Below are 17,500 nucleotides of genomic sequence, written 5' to 3'. Positions count from 1 at the left end.
TATGCTCTCAAATGTGCCGTCCGAGGCAGAGTCTGTTCGCCACGTTCGGCACACGTGATAGCTCGCTGCTCTCTGATTGGTTGAATCGTTTTTTGGACATAGCTCGGTAACTACTTGTCCGATTAATTTCAAACCTTGAAAAGGCACATCCTCGGGTCCCCAGCAATATACCTGGCAAGTTTAAAGTATATCGGACCCGTGGTTGTCGAGAAACAGCGGTCACAGACATACATACATACATACATACATACATACATACATACACACAGAGATTACTGGAATTATAGATAGATAGCGCTTTTCAGGAAGCCCAAAGACGCTTTGACAGAGTGCAAGTTTTAGTACATACATAAAACTTAACGTCCATTGTCCTAGTGTTCGAGTTCGGCCATGTTGGTTTGAGATTTGAAAAGGATCAACTGACATTCTTTGCTCCGTGTGTCGTGATATATTTTTGAATTGAATTCCGACAATTCCCACTTGAATTCCTCTTTGAAAGACCTCTGTTTGAAGGTAACCTTTGGGATTGTACTTTTGATGTACTTTAGTTATGCTCACAGTGCTGTTCCGTAGGGACAGGTGCTACGTTGAGTTTGAACGTCACCCTGCTCACAGGGATGTTGGGTGGAGAGACAAAGAACGACTCACCTCAACCTCTTTGCTCAAGGACGTAATCAATCCACTCACTGCTACTTTCATTCTCATCTTCTCTGCAACATCACTGAAAGCAGAGGTCACGGAATTACTCACATTTCATCAAGTCACCTGAAGCCTTTATGTTACATACAGATAATTATTTATTTATAACTGCATCGAAACAGGATATATACTCAAATCACATGTACAGAGGGTACATTGGGACAAATGCACCAACACACCATGGCATGGCAACTAAGCATTTGTCACAGGTATCTCGTTACTAAAACATAGCGAGAGAATAAGCATAACCGCACCCTCCATGCTTACTAATTGCAAATTACACAAAGTCACGTGGTGAGGGTTGTCCATTGAGATACGTGAGGAGTTCCCACAGCCACATTGGGAACCCCTCATGTATCTCAATGGAAAACATGGTGGAAGCATTTATTGGAGAGACATCATTTTCGTTGTTGAAAGCTCAGGAGATATCAATTTCATCAATTATTTTGAGAGTGCAGTTTCTCTTGTATTCGTACTGATACATAGCATTTTAAAGTTGTTGATTATAAACAAGACCGATAGTCTAACAACGGCATAGCCGAGCATGTTGGACACTTTAGTTGAAGAGGATAGTATTACCTGGGTGGGGATACCAGTTAGCAGTCAGCAAATAATGCAAGTATTAAATCTTTTTGACTTTAGGCATGGACGGCCGGTTCGTGAATGACTTGGGGGAAAAAAACAAAAAACGGTGAATGGCAAACAATGAACCAATAAATTCCACATTTCTGGGCCACCTCCAGTCAGGCATTGACAGCACATTATACAGGGTGGTCCAGAAACCCTGGGCACATTTTGAAGAACGATACCTGCAACAAACAACTAAGTTTATAATTGTTCTTTGGTGCAAAACAAAACATGATTTCTTGGAACTGGATGTGACAGATTCATCATGCACAAGCATCACGTGATACGCAACAGGGGTGAGGTGCATCACTCGATATGGATTGGGGTAAGCTTTGCTCTCTGTGCTGCATGCTTTTGTCTTTGCATTAGTTCAGTTCATTGTGAATTAGACACCCTAATATGATGGAGGATATCGTGAGACAGGAAATTTGCGCTGTACGCTTGTATTCTGTATCTGGAAATTCGGCTGAAGTTCACAGACAACTTGTCAAAGAATGTGGCACCAATGCAATTGACAGAAGAACCATCGGCAGAATAAACAAGCAGTTTGATGAAACCGGCAGCATTCTTCTAAAACAGTCACCAGGTAGACCTCGTACTGTTCGAACTGAGGAAAGCAGAGCGGTCATTCAACAACAACTCGACAGTAACACACCATTATCAACTCGTTGTTTATCAAACGTCACCAACATAAGCCGATCATCGATTCGAAGAATACTAAAAGACACCTATCAACCTCTGGCTCACAACATGCGGAGACATGAATAACACTGCCAATGGAAGTGAATCTCTTCGTGACCTCAACATCTTCGCCACAAACAGGCACAGACAAGACAGCAGCATCCAAGATGTCATTGAAGGCCCGGATCTTGGTTTTGACCCAGGAAATCCATAATCCCAGCGGCTCTAACTCCTCATTCAGTGACTGGGGTTTGGGGGGGGGGAGGTGCGTAAGAATATCCAGTGTCTTCGCAAAGATGACTGCATCATCTGCGAAATCAAGGTCAGAGATCTTGACACTCCCAAACGATGCACCGCAGCCTGACCTCTCTGACATCCTCCCTATAATCCAGTTCATATAAGCACTGAAGAGTGTGGGAGCCAGTACACACCCCTGTCGACCTCCAGTAACAACTGGAAATAAGTCAGAGATGGAAGCACCACACCTCACAGCACTCTCAGTACCAGAGTATAGTTCAGAGATCAGATTGATCCGCGTTGGTGGCACCCCACAAAGACCAATAATCCTCCAGAGGGCATCCCGGTTCACTGAATCGAACGCTTTGCGGAGATCAACATAGGCTGCAAGCAACCCCTGACGAAACTGTCGCTTGCGTTTGGTGACGACCCAAAGCGCAAGGATACGGTCAATCGTTGACCTCTTTGGGGTAAAGCCCGACTGCTCTGCTCGCTGGTACTTGAGCAGATGGCGGCGAACCCTCTCAACAATGATCCAAGCAAAGATCTTGCCTGGCACCGAGAGTAGCGTCACCCCTCGGTAGTTGTTGCAGTCCTGGTGATCACCCTTTCCTTTCCAGAAGGGGACAACAAGGCCCCTCTTACAGTCAGTTGGGATGATGCCTGTGCTCCAAACAGAGCACAGAACTGCATGCAGCAACTCAAGTACAGCATTTCCACCAGCCTTGAGAAGCTCAGCATGGATGCCACAAATCGCAGGAGCTTTGCCCCCTTTCAATTGATTCACCGCCGCCTGTGTTTCCACAAGTGAAGGCGGTTCACAGTTAATTGGGGGGGGTCAGCATTTGGGATAGCAACACCCCTGACATCCAACTCAACAGCCGGTCGGTCAGTCTGGTACAGCCACTCAAAGTAACCGGCACAGCGGGCCTTCACTTCAGACTGCCCTGTCAAGAGGCCACCACCCTCTGCTCTAACTGCAGTACACCTAGGGACAGGCTTAAAGGAACACAATGCACAGGTTCCTCTGTAAGCAGGATGAGAATCGCATGTCCAAAAGTGATGCTCTACCCTTTCACAGATTCCTCACACATAGGCTTCCTTGTCCGCCCTCAGCGAGCGCACAGTTTTATGCTTCAGCTCCCGGAACAGTTCAGCTCTGCCATCGAGCCTGGTCCTGCGACTCTGGTCGATGGTATCGAGCGTCCCCTGAGAGACAAAGTTCTTCTTCGCCTGGCGGTGGGTTCCAAGACAGCCACCGGCAACATCAAGGATGGTGGTTTTGAAGGGACTCTACAACTCCTCAGGATCCCCCGAAGCATCCAAACCCCACAAAACGCCACTCAACCTGCTCACAAACTCCTCAGCTACCCTCTCCTCCTTGAGCTTGCCCACATCGAGCCTAGGCTCGGATGATAGCATTCTCTTGGATTTGAGCTGCAACTTCAGAGTTTCTACAACAAGCCTGTGGTCAGTGTTGAGGAACTGAGCACTCCGGTAGACCCTGCAGTGCTGGAGCATCTGCCATCGGCCATCAATGAGCAGATGGTCAATCTCCTTCGCCACACCACCAGCATTGGAATACCACGTCCAGTGATGGGGCTGTGGGCGCTGAAACCATGAGCCTGCCATGCTAAGTCCATGACTTCTTGCAAAGCTGAGGAACTTAATGCTATTCTGGTTCACAGTCCCGGATCCATGGGGACCAACACATGCCTCATAACCATTCCTATCAGTGCCAGTCAATGGATTGAAATTCCCCAAGACTAGAAGAGAATCTCTCCTGGGGCACTGATCAACCACAGACTCGAGCACGGTGTAGAATTCCTCCTTCACAGTGACATCACTTTCCTCAGTCGGAGCATATACAGAGACCAGGGAAATGATACCCAAAGAGGGACAAATCTTCCGTCTCATAATACGCTCGTGTTACCTCGACTTTCATGAGAGTCAGCTTATTGGACACAGCTATAACAACTCCCTGGGCATGGTAACCATCAAAACGACCAGACCAATAGTAGGTGTAACCACCCACTATGATCTCACCACTATCCGGCCTCCGAACCTCAGAAAGTGCTGCAACGCTGATGTTCAAACGCTGGAGCTCAGATGATAGCAGAGACAGGTGACCATTCTCACTTAGAGTGAGAACGTTCCAGGCACCCACCCAAAGGAACCGCCTCAGGTTAACCCAAGGAGACCGTCGTCTCGTGCGACACCTCAGCACTACCCTGACACACCTCCACAGCCCAACCCAGGAAAGTTACCACGTGCTTTTCCTCCTATTATCAAAGAATGGGAGTCCCGAAGGCTTTGCCCCAATCCCGTCATCCGGTCAGCTGCCCTTCGCAAGGCAGCTGCACAGGAGGTACTCCCACAGAATAGTTTTTTTTTAAAGTTGTGTTCTTTGTGCGTATTGCGCAATGACATGTTTTTATGGTGGCCGGAGTGCAAATCCTGCCACCAACTCAACCTGGAAAGAGGTAACCCGACTGCAGGAGGATGTCCGCACACACATTTGGGCACCAGATATGGATGACCGTTGGCTCACAGGGAGCTCCTCCACCCTTTGACAGGTCTTGTTTTAGCCCTGCTAGGTGTCGATATCCAAAAACCCTCTGGGTGCGACTAGAGCAGGCAGAAAAAAAAACTTTTTCCTACCCCCAAAAGTGTTTGAGGACTCTTAGTCCAGCTCCTAATGGTGAAGAATCACTTTGTGAAAAAAAATTATACGAGCCGGATCCAGATCTGGATCTTCACCAAAATTGAACCAATTCTTCCGTGTCACACACGCAACCTGTCCATCAAGTTTCGTCCAAATCCCATCACAACATTTTAGGATATCCTGCTATATATCGTTTTTGGCACTTTCTCCCAATGGAGAAGAATCACTTACAAAAGTAAATAATTCTCATATCCGAATTAATATTCAGATCTTCCCCAAAATCAAATTTATCCGGTCTTGTTACACACCCAACCTGTCCACAACCTTTTGAGACATCCTGCTATTTATCGTTTTTGGCCCTTTCTCCCAATGGTGAAGAATCACCTAAAAATTCTACTAGCCGGATCTGAATCCGGATCTTCACCAAAATGTAAACATTTCGTCTTCGTCACATACACTACCAAATTTTGTCCGAATCCGTCCCCAACTTTTTGAGATATTTTGTTCACAGACAGACAAACAAACAGAAAGGGGTGAAAACATAACTTCCATCCACCTTCGGTGGTGGAGGCAAAAAAGAATGCTTAAATCAAATGATGTCGATTTACATATTAAAGAAGTTGTTTTTAACCCGTTTCTCTGGTTATCGGAAGTGAGACAACTATGGTCGCATGAAAGTGAGATTGTGATCGATGAATGTGATGTTATCTATACGATAAAATAGTCGTTTGTTGTGTGTGTGTGTGTGTCGCCATTTTTGTCAGAGATGGTTGAACGGATCTTCGTCAAACTTTCAGAGATTCATCAGTGAGTGCCTGGGAGTGTTTTAGACTTTTTTTTTTTTTTTTTTTTTTTTGTATACAAGATCGAGGCTCGTGAAAGAGCGAACATTAATCACACAGAAAGACAAACAGACACATAAAACAAATAACATCGGGAGCGGTAGACAAGATGGGGAGAGAGGGGGAAGGACACAAACACAACATTTGAGAGCAGGGACCGAGAGACATGGAGACATCGAGAGATCTGTGGGAGGGAGAGGGCTTTGGGGGGGAGGCATGTGAAGGGGGAGAGGCATGTGAAGGGGGGGGGGGGGTGGGAGAGGTATAAACATATGGACACTGCCAGGATTTCCAGGAAATAAGTTGGAATTTCAAACAAGGTGGATCTGGGGTGAATTAGTGGGGGTAGAAAAGATCAAGGTTATGGATGGGGGAAGATAAGAGATGGTGGTGAACAGCTGTTTTAAAGACCTGGAGGGAGGAGAGGGATTGAAGGGAGTGTGGGAGTTTGTTCCACAGGCGGGAGAAAAGAGGAATGAAAGAGTGAAGGTGAGCAGAGAGCCGAGATTTCGGCAGTTTAACCATCAGAGGGTTGCTGGCAGATCTTGTGCGACCTGTAGGAATATTTGGGGGACAGAGCACAGAGAGAGCTGGGGGAGCAAGGCCGGAGAGGAGTCGGTAGAAGACAGAAAGACCACCTACCTGCCTGCGGTGAGTGAGTGAAAGGCCCTCAGAGATAGCTTCATCGCGGGAGATTCCAATGATTTTGAAAGCTTTGGATTCAACAGCGTGAAGCCGAGCCAGGTGTGAGGCAGGAGCACCAGCCCATAGGGGAGAACAGTATTCCATAGAGGATTTGGATTTGTTTTTGGAAAAACAAAAAGTAAAAAGTTTGATTTTTAGGGATTTATTTATTTTAATTGCTCTATCGTGAGTGCGGGAAAGTGGGAAGGGACCCCATTCCTCAGTGGGTGTATGAGAGTGTTTTAGGCACCCACAAACATAGTCCGAGCAATGCCAGGTACACCTGCTAATGATCAATAAATGTGAGAAGATGATGTGTAAAAGTGAGAAGATGATGTGTAAAAGTGAGATGATGATGTGTAAAAGTGAGATGATGATGTGTTAAAGTGAGATGATGATGTGTAAAAGTGAGATGATGATGTGTAAAAGTGAGATGATGATGTGTAAAAATGAGATGATGATGTGTTAAAGTGAGATGATGTGTAAAAGTGAGATGATGATGTGTAAATGTGAGATGATAATGTGTAAAAATGAGATGATGATGTGTTAAAGTGAGATGAAGATGTGTAAAAGTGAGATGATGATGTGTAAATGTGATGATGATGTGTTAAAGTGAGATGATGATGTGCAAATGTGAGATGATGATGCGTTAAAGTGAGATGATGATGTGTAAAAGTGAGATGGTGATGTGTAAATGTGAGATGATGATGTGTTAAAGTGAGATGATGATGTGTAAAAATGAGATGGTGATGTGTAAATGTGAGATGATGATGTGTAAAAATGAGATGATGATGTGTTAAAGTGAGATGATGATGGTAAATGTGAGATGATGATGTGTTAAAGTGAGATGATGATGTGTAAATGTGAGATGATGATGTGTTAAAGTGAGATGATGATGTGTTAAAGTGAGATGATGATGGTAAATGTGAGATGATGATGTGTTAAAGTGAGATGATGATGTGTAAATGTGAGATGATGATGTGTAAATGTGAGATGATGATGTGTTAAAGTGAGATGATGATGTGTAAATGTGAGATGATGATGGTAAATGTGAGATGATGATGTGTTAAAGTGAGATGATGATGTGTAAAAGTGAGATGGTGATGTGTAAATGTGAGATGATGTGTTAAAGTGAGATGGTGATGTGTAAATGTGAGATGATGTGTTAAAGTGAGATGACAGTGTTTACAAGTGAGATTAATTCCTCCCTTAATGCATCACCTTAATTTCTTCCATTCTTCCTTGCAGGTTTGATTGGAATTCCTGGATTCCAATTCCTGGAATTTGATTGGATTGGAATTTGATTCCAGTCATTGGAAGCTCAAGGTGCCCGAAAAAGGCGAACACCTGCTCTGCGCGGAAAAATGGCCTCTAAAGGTGGTTATTCTTAATGCATCACCCTGATATTTCAGATTTTATGGTCATTGTGTCGATCCCATAACTGATGTCCCAACACTCCACAGACACTGACATCAGACGCCAAGAATGTGCACCTTGACTCGTTCTTCTGAAAAGCACCTTTCCTACATTTGGAGGCCAAAATATACACCATTCACTGTACCACGTGATGCTATGCCATGCATTAACCACAATGAGGAAAGGAAGTCCCATGACTTGTTGGGCAGCGAGGATGAATAAAAATAAATAATAATTCCAAACAGTTGTTGGGATGAAAGTTGGAAGAACATGTTATTGTCGGGAATAACTTTAACCGCCTTTTTCCTATCGGAAAATTAACCACACCACCTGCGCAAACCACAAACGTTCATATCTTAACAACTGCCACTTCAGACAACTTCCCGCTACACGCTTAGGGAGCCAAAGTCCAAAAGGTACAACAGTGAAACCACAGTCATTTGGATAGATCCATGACACCTTGACAGGAAAATCGCACACTTAAATTAATAATTTATTGGTGTGTTAATGGTTTAATTGGACCAAACCAGTGACGCATCAACTGTCTGAATTACAATTGATGTTTTCAATAAAACAGAAATCAATTTTCCAAAAAATAACATCAGCTAATGGAAAACGAGGCGTCAGGAATGAAGAAAATTAAACAAATTCACGATTATCGATTATCCATACATCCCAATTAATCAGATTAACAGAAATAAACAATTATCGATTCTCTATACATCCCAATTAATCAGATTAATATAAATAAACAATTATCGATTATCTATACATCCCAATTAATCAGATTAGCAGAAATAAACAATTATCGATTCTCTATACATCCCAATTAATCAGATTAATAGAAATAAACAATTATCGATTCTCTATACATCCCAATTAATCAGATTAATAGAAATAAACAATTATCGATTCTCTATACATCCCAATTAATCAGATTAGCAGAAATAAACAATTATCGATTCTCTATACATCCCAATTAATCAGATTAATATAAATAAACAATGATCGATTCTCTATACATCCCAATTAATCAGATTAATATAAAGAAACAATTATCGATTATCTATACATCCAAAATAATCAGATTAATAAGAAATAAACAATTATCGATTCTCTATACATCCCAATTAATCAGATTAACAGAAATAAACAATTATCGATTCTCTATACATCCCAATTAATCAGATTAATATAAATAAACAATTATCGATTCTCTATACATCCCAATTAATCAGATTAATATAAATAAACAATTATCGATTCTCTATACATCCCAATTAATCAGATTAATATAAATAAACAATTATCGATTCTCTATACATCCCAATTAATCAGATTAATATAAATAAACAATTATCGATTCTCTATCCATCCCAATTAATCAGATTAATATAAATAAACAATTATCGATTCTCTATACATCCCAATTAATCAGATTAATAGAAATAAACAATTATCGATTCTCTATACATCCCAATTAATCAGATTAGCAGAAATAAACAATTATCGATTCTCTATACATCCCAATTAATCAGATTAATATAAATAAACAATTATCGATTCTCTATACATCCCAATTAATCAGATTAATATAAATAAACAATTATCGATTATCTATACATCCCAATTAATCAGATTAACAGAAATAAACAATTATCGATTCTCCATACATCCCAATTAACCCGATTAATAGAAATAAACAATTATCGATTCTCTATACATCCCAATTAACCCGATTAATAGAAATAAACAATTATCGATTCTCTATACATCCCAATTAACCCGATTTATAGAAATAAACAATTATCGATTCTCCATACATCCCAATTAATCTGAATAATAGAAATAAACAATTATCGATTCCACATACATCCCAATTGAATGAAATGATTGAATGAATGATCGTTTTAAGGCCATTTTTCCCCGCTAGAGCGGGGGTTAGACTTGCGGGCCCCATGACAATCATGGTTCCCTGTTTGAGGCAATGTTTTTATGGCCGGATGCCCTTCCTGACGCCAACCCTTGGTCACGCTCTTACAATGCGCAGGGATACAGTGTGCCTATTCTGAATCGGGGTACACAACCCCAATATCCAATAATCAGATAAATATAAATAAACATTTATCGATTTACACACATCCCAATTAATCCGATTAATATAAATAAATAATTATCGATTCCACATACATCCCAGTTAATCAGAAAAATAGAAATAAACAATTATCAATTCTCCATACATCCCAATTAATCCAATTAATAGAAAGAGACAATTACCGATTTTCAATACATCCCAATTAATCTGATTAATATAAATAATCAATTATCGATTCTCCTTACATACCAATTAATCAGATTAATAGAAATAAAGAATTATCAATTCGACATACTTTGAGAGGCTGAGTGATGCGCTCTGATTGGCTGCCAGCTATGTCAACACTCGCGGTCGTGTTTTCAGGTGGTCCTTGATGGATCATATGTATATATATACATATATACACACACACACATTTATACATGTACTAGCCGAAAGCACCCGGCAAAGCCCGGGTTCTTTTTGAATGAATTTACTACTATAATTCAGCTTTTACTCGCGGCCGTAGAAGATTGATTACTATAATTCAGCTCAGCTTTTAATTCTGAAATGGGGCCAGTCGGCTGAGGCGGCCTCAACCGGCCTCGCCACCTAGCCTATAACCTTTCCGGTGCCCGTCCCGACATTTTCAGTTCTTTTTGAATGAATTTACTACTATAATTCAGCTTTTACTCGCGGCCGTAGAAGCTTGTCTACAAAACTCAGCTCAGCTTTTAATTGCGAAATGGGCCCAGCCCGGCCAAAGCGGCCTCGACCAGCCTCGCCACCTAGCCTATAACCTTCCCGGGGCCCGTCCCGACATTTTTAGTTCTATTACCATATCACCACTATTACCATATTATAGTGGGGTATCACCACTATTACCATATGATAGTGGGGTATCACCACTATTACCATATTATCGTGGGGTATCAGCACTTTTTGTCTTTGACGGATTGAGGATTGTAGGCTTTGTTACTCACTCATTGAACCAAGCTTATTTTATGAAAAAGCTTCCGGGTATACTGCATTCTTTGCTCATCCATCATATTTATATACATATATGAACAAGGTCGTTCTCGTCCCAACTTCGGAGCACCGTTTTTGGCCAAGGTTCTTCTCTATAACGGATATCCATCGTGTCAGGTTCATGTTTCACCTATGAAGGGTTTAGGATATTTGTTGAAGCAAATATCATCTTTCATGCATGGGCTGGATGGATTGAGTTGTCCACATGGACCATGCATCATATTTTTCTTGATGATATCGTGAACGATTGGATCAACGTCTCCGGCAATAATGACAACGATGTGTCCAGGTGACGGTGCATTAAAACGCCGTTCATGCTCTGTGGCGGGCGTTTTGTCAGTAGGTATGATGGGTTTGCGGTCTGTAGTAACCAGACTTTCTATCGACGCCTTAAAGGAATGAAGCCATGCTCTTTTATCTGATTGGCGCCAAAATATGCTATTTGGAAGCAACAGTTGGACCTCCATAAGTTCTTCAAAAAGTTTGCAGACTCGGATGTGTCACCCTTCATGAGTGTTCTTAACAGCTGATGGTTTTTTTTTTTTTTTTTTTTTTTTTTTTTTTTTTGTATACTGAATCGAGGCTCGTGAAAGAGCTAACATTTACTTCACAAACAAATCAACCAGACAAACAAAATATATAAAAAGCGGGAGCGGAAAACAAGATGGGGAGAGAAGGTGAAGCACACAAACACAACATTTGAGAGCAGGGAGATGTGTGGAAGGGAGAGGGCTTGGGGGGAGGAGGCATGGGAAGGGGGGGGGGGGGGTGGAGGGAGAAGTATAAAACACAAGGACACCAATGACTTCCAGGACAGAAGTTGGTATTTCAAAAAAGTGGAATTGGGGTGAAATTAGCGGGGGTAGAAAAGATCAAGGTTTTGGATGGGGGAAGATAAGAGATGGTGGTGAACAGCTGTTTTAAAGACCTGGAGGGTGGAGTGGGATTGAAGAGTGTGAGGGAGTTTGTTCCATAGGCGGGAGAAAAGAGGAATGAAGGAGTGAAGGTGAGCAGAGAGTCTTGATTTTGGCAGTTTGACCATAAGAGGGTTGCAGGCAGATCTTGTGCGACCTGTAGGAATATTTGCGGGACAGAGCCCAGAGAGAGCTGGGGGGGCAAGGCCAGAGAGGAGTCGGTAGAAGATGGAAAGACCACCAACCTGCCTGCGGTGAGTGAGTGAGAGGCCCTTGGACTTAGCTTCATCGCGGGAGATTCCAATGATTCTGAATGCTTTGGTTTCAACAGCGTGAAGACGAGCTAGGTGTGAGGCAGGAGCACCAGCCCAGAGGGGAGAGCAGTATTCCATTGAGCTGCGGATGAAAGCCTTGTATGTGGTGAGGAGCTCAGGTGTGCCAAGGAAGGACTTCGCACGACGGAGGATGCCCAGTCGGCGACTGGCTTTGGAGGCCAGATTTGAAATGTGGTTTTCCCAGGAAAGATCATGGCAGATAGTGAGACCCAAAAGCTTGAGTGACAGAACTTCTTGGAGAGGATTATTCAGAAAGTGGATGGGAGGGTTGTCCAGTCGGTCTTTTCGGAGAGACATCGTAAGAGTGTGAGATTTGTCAGGATTGAAAGACATGTTCCACTTGTTTGCCCAGTCTGTGATTTTGTCCAGGTCTGCAGAGAGTGAGGAGGCAGCAGACTGCCGATCTGAGGGATGAAGAATGGAGCGACAGAGAGTAGAGTCATCAGCAAAGAGATACAGAGGATTTTCAAGAGAGTCAGAGAGATCATTGATGAAGACCAGAAAAAGGACAGGGCCTAGAACACTGCCTTGTGGAACTCCAGCCTGAACAGGAAGAGGAGATGAGAGAAACCCATTCAGGGCCACACGTTGACTACGACTAGAGAGGAAGTCCGCCAGCCATGCGTGGAGATTTCCATGGATACCAAAAGAGGAGAGTTTGGTGAGCAGAGCGGGGTGCCAGACCGTATCGAAGGCACGTGATATGTCAAGGGAGACTGCTCTAATTTCCTGTTTGGCATTGAGGACCTCCATCCATTGTTGAGAAAGCAGAAGCAGCATGTCCAGAGTAGAGTGTCCAGGTCTGAAACCAAATTGATGATCAGAGATCAAGCCATTGGAGAAGAGGAAAGATTTAATATCTGAAGCAATGATGGATTCCATGACTTTGCTGATAATTGGGAGAAGGCTGATTGGTCTGTAGTTGCTGGGATCTGTTTTTGCACCTTGTTTGTGCAAAGCGGTGATGTTGGCAGATTTCCAAGCAGATGGAAGATGACCTTGAGCAAAAGAGAGGGTGAAGAGAACAGAGAGAGGGAGTGAAAGAGCGGAAGAACAGGATTTAAGGACCCGTGGGCTGATGCCGTCAGGTCCAGTTGCAGAATCCGAGTCGAGGGTTGACAGAAACTTTTCCACCTTGTCAGGAGGAAAGGACACAGAGTCCAGGAGCAGCTGGGTACGACTGGGTACGGTGGGTACAGAGAGGGATGGGTTTGGGACACAAGATTTAGAGGCAAACACAGAGTTGAGGCATTCAGCTTTTTCACGTGCGGAGTCAGCCGTGTGGCCATTTGAGGTGAGGGAGGGGATGGAGGGGGAACAAACACCAGAAACAGATTTGACCAGACGCCACCAGGATTTGGAAGAGGGAGACAGATAAGAGAGTTCGGTCCTGAGAACGGAGAGATATTGTTTCCTGGCTCTCCTGAGGGTGGACACACACTTGTTTCGGGCTTTGTGAAAGGAAATGAGATTTCCTTCCGTTGGATTTGCTTTCCAGGAGACAAAAGCAAGTTGTTTCTGGGCAATAGCCTCACCACAAGATTCCGTGTACCATGGACGGGAGGAAGGGTATGACAACAGAAGACGAGATGGGATAAATCTGTGCATGAGAGAGAGCAGTTTGCTTTGGAAGAATTCCCAGGAAGAATTTATGTCAGAGGCAGTAGAGATGGGAGACCAGTCCAGATGATTGATGGCTGCTTGAAGACCGTGCCAGTTGGCCTTAGTGAAATGCCAGACTCGTCGACGCTGAGGAGGCTCTCTGAGAATGGTCAGAGAGATGTCCACTTTAACAAGCACATGATCAGAAGAGCCGATTGGAGCAGAAGAAGAGCAGCAGACATTTTCAGGGAAGTTAGTCATAACCAAGTCCAGAAGAGAAGATGCTCCGTTGACTGAAATCCGGGTCGGGAAATTGACAGTTTGTGTCAGTCCCAGTGAGTCACAGAAGTCCTTTGCTGAAGAGCCATGGCTGGTGAGAGAGGTACCCACACCCAGCCAACTGGCATGGTGACAGTTGAAATCACCACATATGAGGAAGAGAGAGTTGGGATGGGTCGATAGAAGTTGGTCCATATTCTCAGACAGCGAGATGTAGATGGAGTCATCACTGTTTGGTGGACGGTACAACACACATATGAACAAAAGGTGGGAGCGAAGGGGAAGCCGTAGCCAAAGGTATTCCTGGGGGTGAGGTGGAGAGAGGGCAGTGCAGGGCGAGTGAGGAAGAGAGTTTTTTATAAAGATAGCAACCCCACCTCCAGGACGAGGCTCAGGTCTATCATACCGGAGTAGGGAGTAACCTGGGAGAGATACCAAGGAATCAGAGACATCATGAAGGAGGAAAGTTTCTGTTAAGCAGATCACGTCTGGTTTGTCAGAAGCAACCTGTATGGAGAGATCAGACATGTTTGAGCGAAGGCCCCGGATGTTTGAGGTCCATACTGTTAAGGAAGAGGAAGGGGGAGCATCGGATACAGAACAGGGGGGGGGGAGCGGTAGGGTAAGATGTGGAAGAGGAGGAAGAAGTAGGGAGAGCTGTTGAAGGTGTGTCAGAGATTACAGAATAGCTCGGAGAAAGGGAAGGATGGGGCAGACAAAAGGTTTGATGGTGATTGGGAGAGGCACAGTGAGGTGTTATTTGACGAGGGGGAAGAGCGGGGCAGAAGGTTGAGGGAGATGAAGGTGAAAGTTGGAAGGGGGAAGAAGCGGGGAGGACGCTTTGAGGGGGAGGGGTGAGAAGGGAGTCTAGGAGGGGAGGAGCGAGGGAGAGTCTCGGAGGGGAGGGGTGTGGGGGGAGATTTGAAAGGAATGGGTGATTGGGAAGGTGATGGGGATGGTTTGGAGGGGATGGGCAAGGGGGTAGATTTAGAGGGGAGGGGTGATGGGAAAAGGGATTTTGGGGTGATGGGATTTTGAAAAATGTACGATTAATGGGAAACGAACATTTATTGCAAAATGAGTTTCTTGAGACATTCGAGTCAAAAATACGTTTGAGGACGCTGGAGGGAGGATGGAGTGCTGGAGAGTTTAGGGAATGAATGAAAGATGCACTATAAGAGATGGAATTTTTTTTTGGAATGAATGGATTTGGTGAGCAAGTCGAAAGCATCCTTTTATAGAAGAAGAAGAAAAAGGTGTTATAGAAAATGACAGAATACAGGTCTTCAGGGTTCAGATGAGACATTTTTTAACAACGTGATCACAAACAGCGTGGTCGAAGAATGAACGAACGAACAACTAAGAACGAATAAACGAATAAAAACGGAAGGAAATGTTTTTGGGTTTTTTTTTTTTTTTTTGAGATTTTAAAACAAGGAAGTATGGGATGAAAAGACCGTGAAAAACAGAGACCGGAAAAAAATTTCAGCGTGATCGGAGAACCGCTGAGACAAAAACAAAGCCTAAAGCCAAGGTTGGACACAGTAGCCTAGTACTACACTTAGGCCTCAGAATACACGATGAGAAAGACCGACGATTCTGTACACAGGTACAAAAAACCAACGCCAAGAATACTATTAAAGACACCCCAATAGGTACATACAAGACCAGTTTCGACAAAAACACAATTGTGAAAAGTTACTTAACTTCGAAAGCGAGCGTGCATGGACAGCTTTGAAGAGACGAGACCTCCAATCTTGCGCATGCGCAGAGTTCAATCAAATCAAATCATGCGCAGGGTTAAGGGGGACAATCAAACTGTGTGTATAATAGTGGGAAGCACTAAATACAATTGTACCTAAGATCATTCAAAGACCCTAAACGGAAACTTTATCACCGATATCCTCGAGTAAACCTGCCTAAAACATACTCCGTGCACGAATCCAGGTGTCGACGGCAGTGATTTCGGGGTATTAGCTCTGATAGCCAAGATTACGATGAGCACACAGAAATGCCTTTATATTTTTGTACAGTCACGTGAAAAAGTAAGTACACCCCATGTAAAGTTTTGACTTTTTCAACATACAGCTATTTGATCTTCATTTTAACAATATTGATAGATAAAGGTGATATAATATAACAAATATGATGAAACATTTACATTTTGTAGTCCATTGTATAATTTAAATAAACATAAATGCAAATTTCGCATGTGGAAAAAGTAAGTACACCCCTACATTTATCACTACTTCAAATACCGAAAATTAGAATCAGGTGCACCAGCTCAGGTGCAAACGATTAGAACATCGTTGGAGAGGATCTTGGAGGAACCTGTCTTATTTAAACCTCAGACATTTAGTTTGGTTTGCTCTTTGTTGTTGAAGTGTGTGGCGTCACCATGCCAAGATCAAAAGAGCTCTCTGAGGCCTTCAGAAAGAAGGTTATAGATGCCTACGAGTCTGGGAAGGGATTTTAAAAGATCTCCAAATAATTTGAAATCAATCATTCGACTATCCGGAAGATCATCTACAAGTGGAGAAGATTCCAAACAACTGCCAACTTGTTCACGCCAGGCCGCCCCAGCAAGTTCAGCCCGAGAGCAGACCGCAAGATGCTGAAAGAAGTCTCGAAGAACCCCAGAATGTCATCACGGGACCTACAGGTAGCTCTTGCCACTGTTGATGTCAAAGTGCACGAGTCTACCATTAGAAAGAGGCTGCACGAATTTGATCTACATGGGAGGTGTGCCAGGAGGAAACCTTTGCTGTCCAGAAAGAACATCAGGGCAAGACTAAAGTTTGCCAATGAACACCTCGGTAAAGACCAGCACTTCTGGAACAATGTGCTCTGGACAGATGAGTCAAAGGTAGAGCTATTTGGCCACAGTACCAGAAGACTTGTTTGGCGAAAACCAAAGACAGCATTTGACCACAAGAACCTGATACCAACTGTAAAGCATGGTGGTGGAAATATTATGGTTTGGGGCAGCTTTGCTGCATCAGGGCCTGGGCAGCTCACCATCATAGAATCCACTATGAATTCTTCATTGTACAAAGAGGGTGCTTGAGGATAATGTGAGGTCATCTGTCGGAAAGTTGAAGCTCAACCGAAGGTGGACCTTGCAACATGACAATGACCCTAAACATACCAGTAAATCCACCAAGGAATCGCTGAAAAGAAAGAAATGGAGGGTTCTGGAATGGCCAAGTCAAAGCCCGGATCTAAATCCCATCGAGATGTTGTGGGGCGGTTTGAAACGAGCTGTGCATGAAAGAAACCTCTCAATCATCGCACAGCTGAAAGAATTCTGCATGAAGGAGTGGGCAAAAATTTCTCCCAGTCGATGTCAGAGACTGGCAGACAGTTATAAGAAATGCCTACTTGAGGTTGTTTCTGCCAAAGGGGGCAATACCACC

The 17,500-nt window shown here is 43.5% G+C and overlaps 1 protein-coding gene across 2 annotated transcripts in view; it reads right to left on the bottom strand.

Annotated features, from left to right (window-relative positions):
* Nucleotides 1–17,500, bottom strand: part of KIAA0586 (KIAA0586 ortholog) — a 414,056-nt gene that overhangs the window by 115,343 nt on the left and 281,213 nt on the right. For both annotated transcript variants that reach the window (XM_078784140.1, XM_068129752.2), the window contains one exon: nucleotides 649–721. In XM_078784140.1, coding sequence (XP_078640266.1) covers nucleotides 649–721 — 73 coding nt within the window. The remainder of the gene's footprint in view (nucleotides 1–648; nucleotides 722–17,500) is intronic.

The sequence above is a fragment of the Myxine glutinosa genome, chromosome 9 (genome assembly GCF_964187855.1).
Source record: "Myxine glutinosa chromosome 9, kmMyxGlut1.1, whole genome shotgun sequence".
Classification (NCBI taxonomy): Eukaryota; Metazoa; Chordata; class Myxini; order Myxiniformes; family Myxinidae; genus Myxine; species Myxine glutinosa.
Note: the sequence above shows the minus strand (reverse complement) of the source record. Positions and strands in the feature narration are given on the sequence as shown.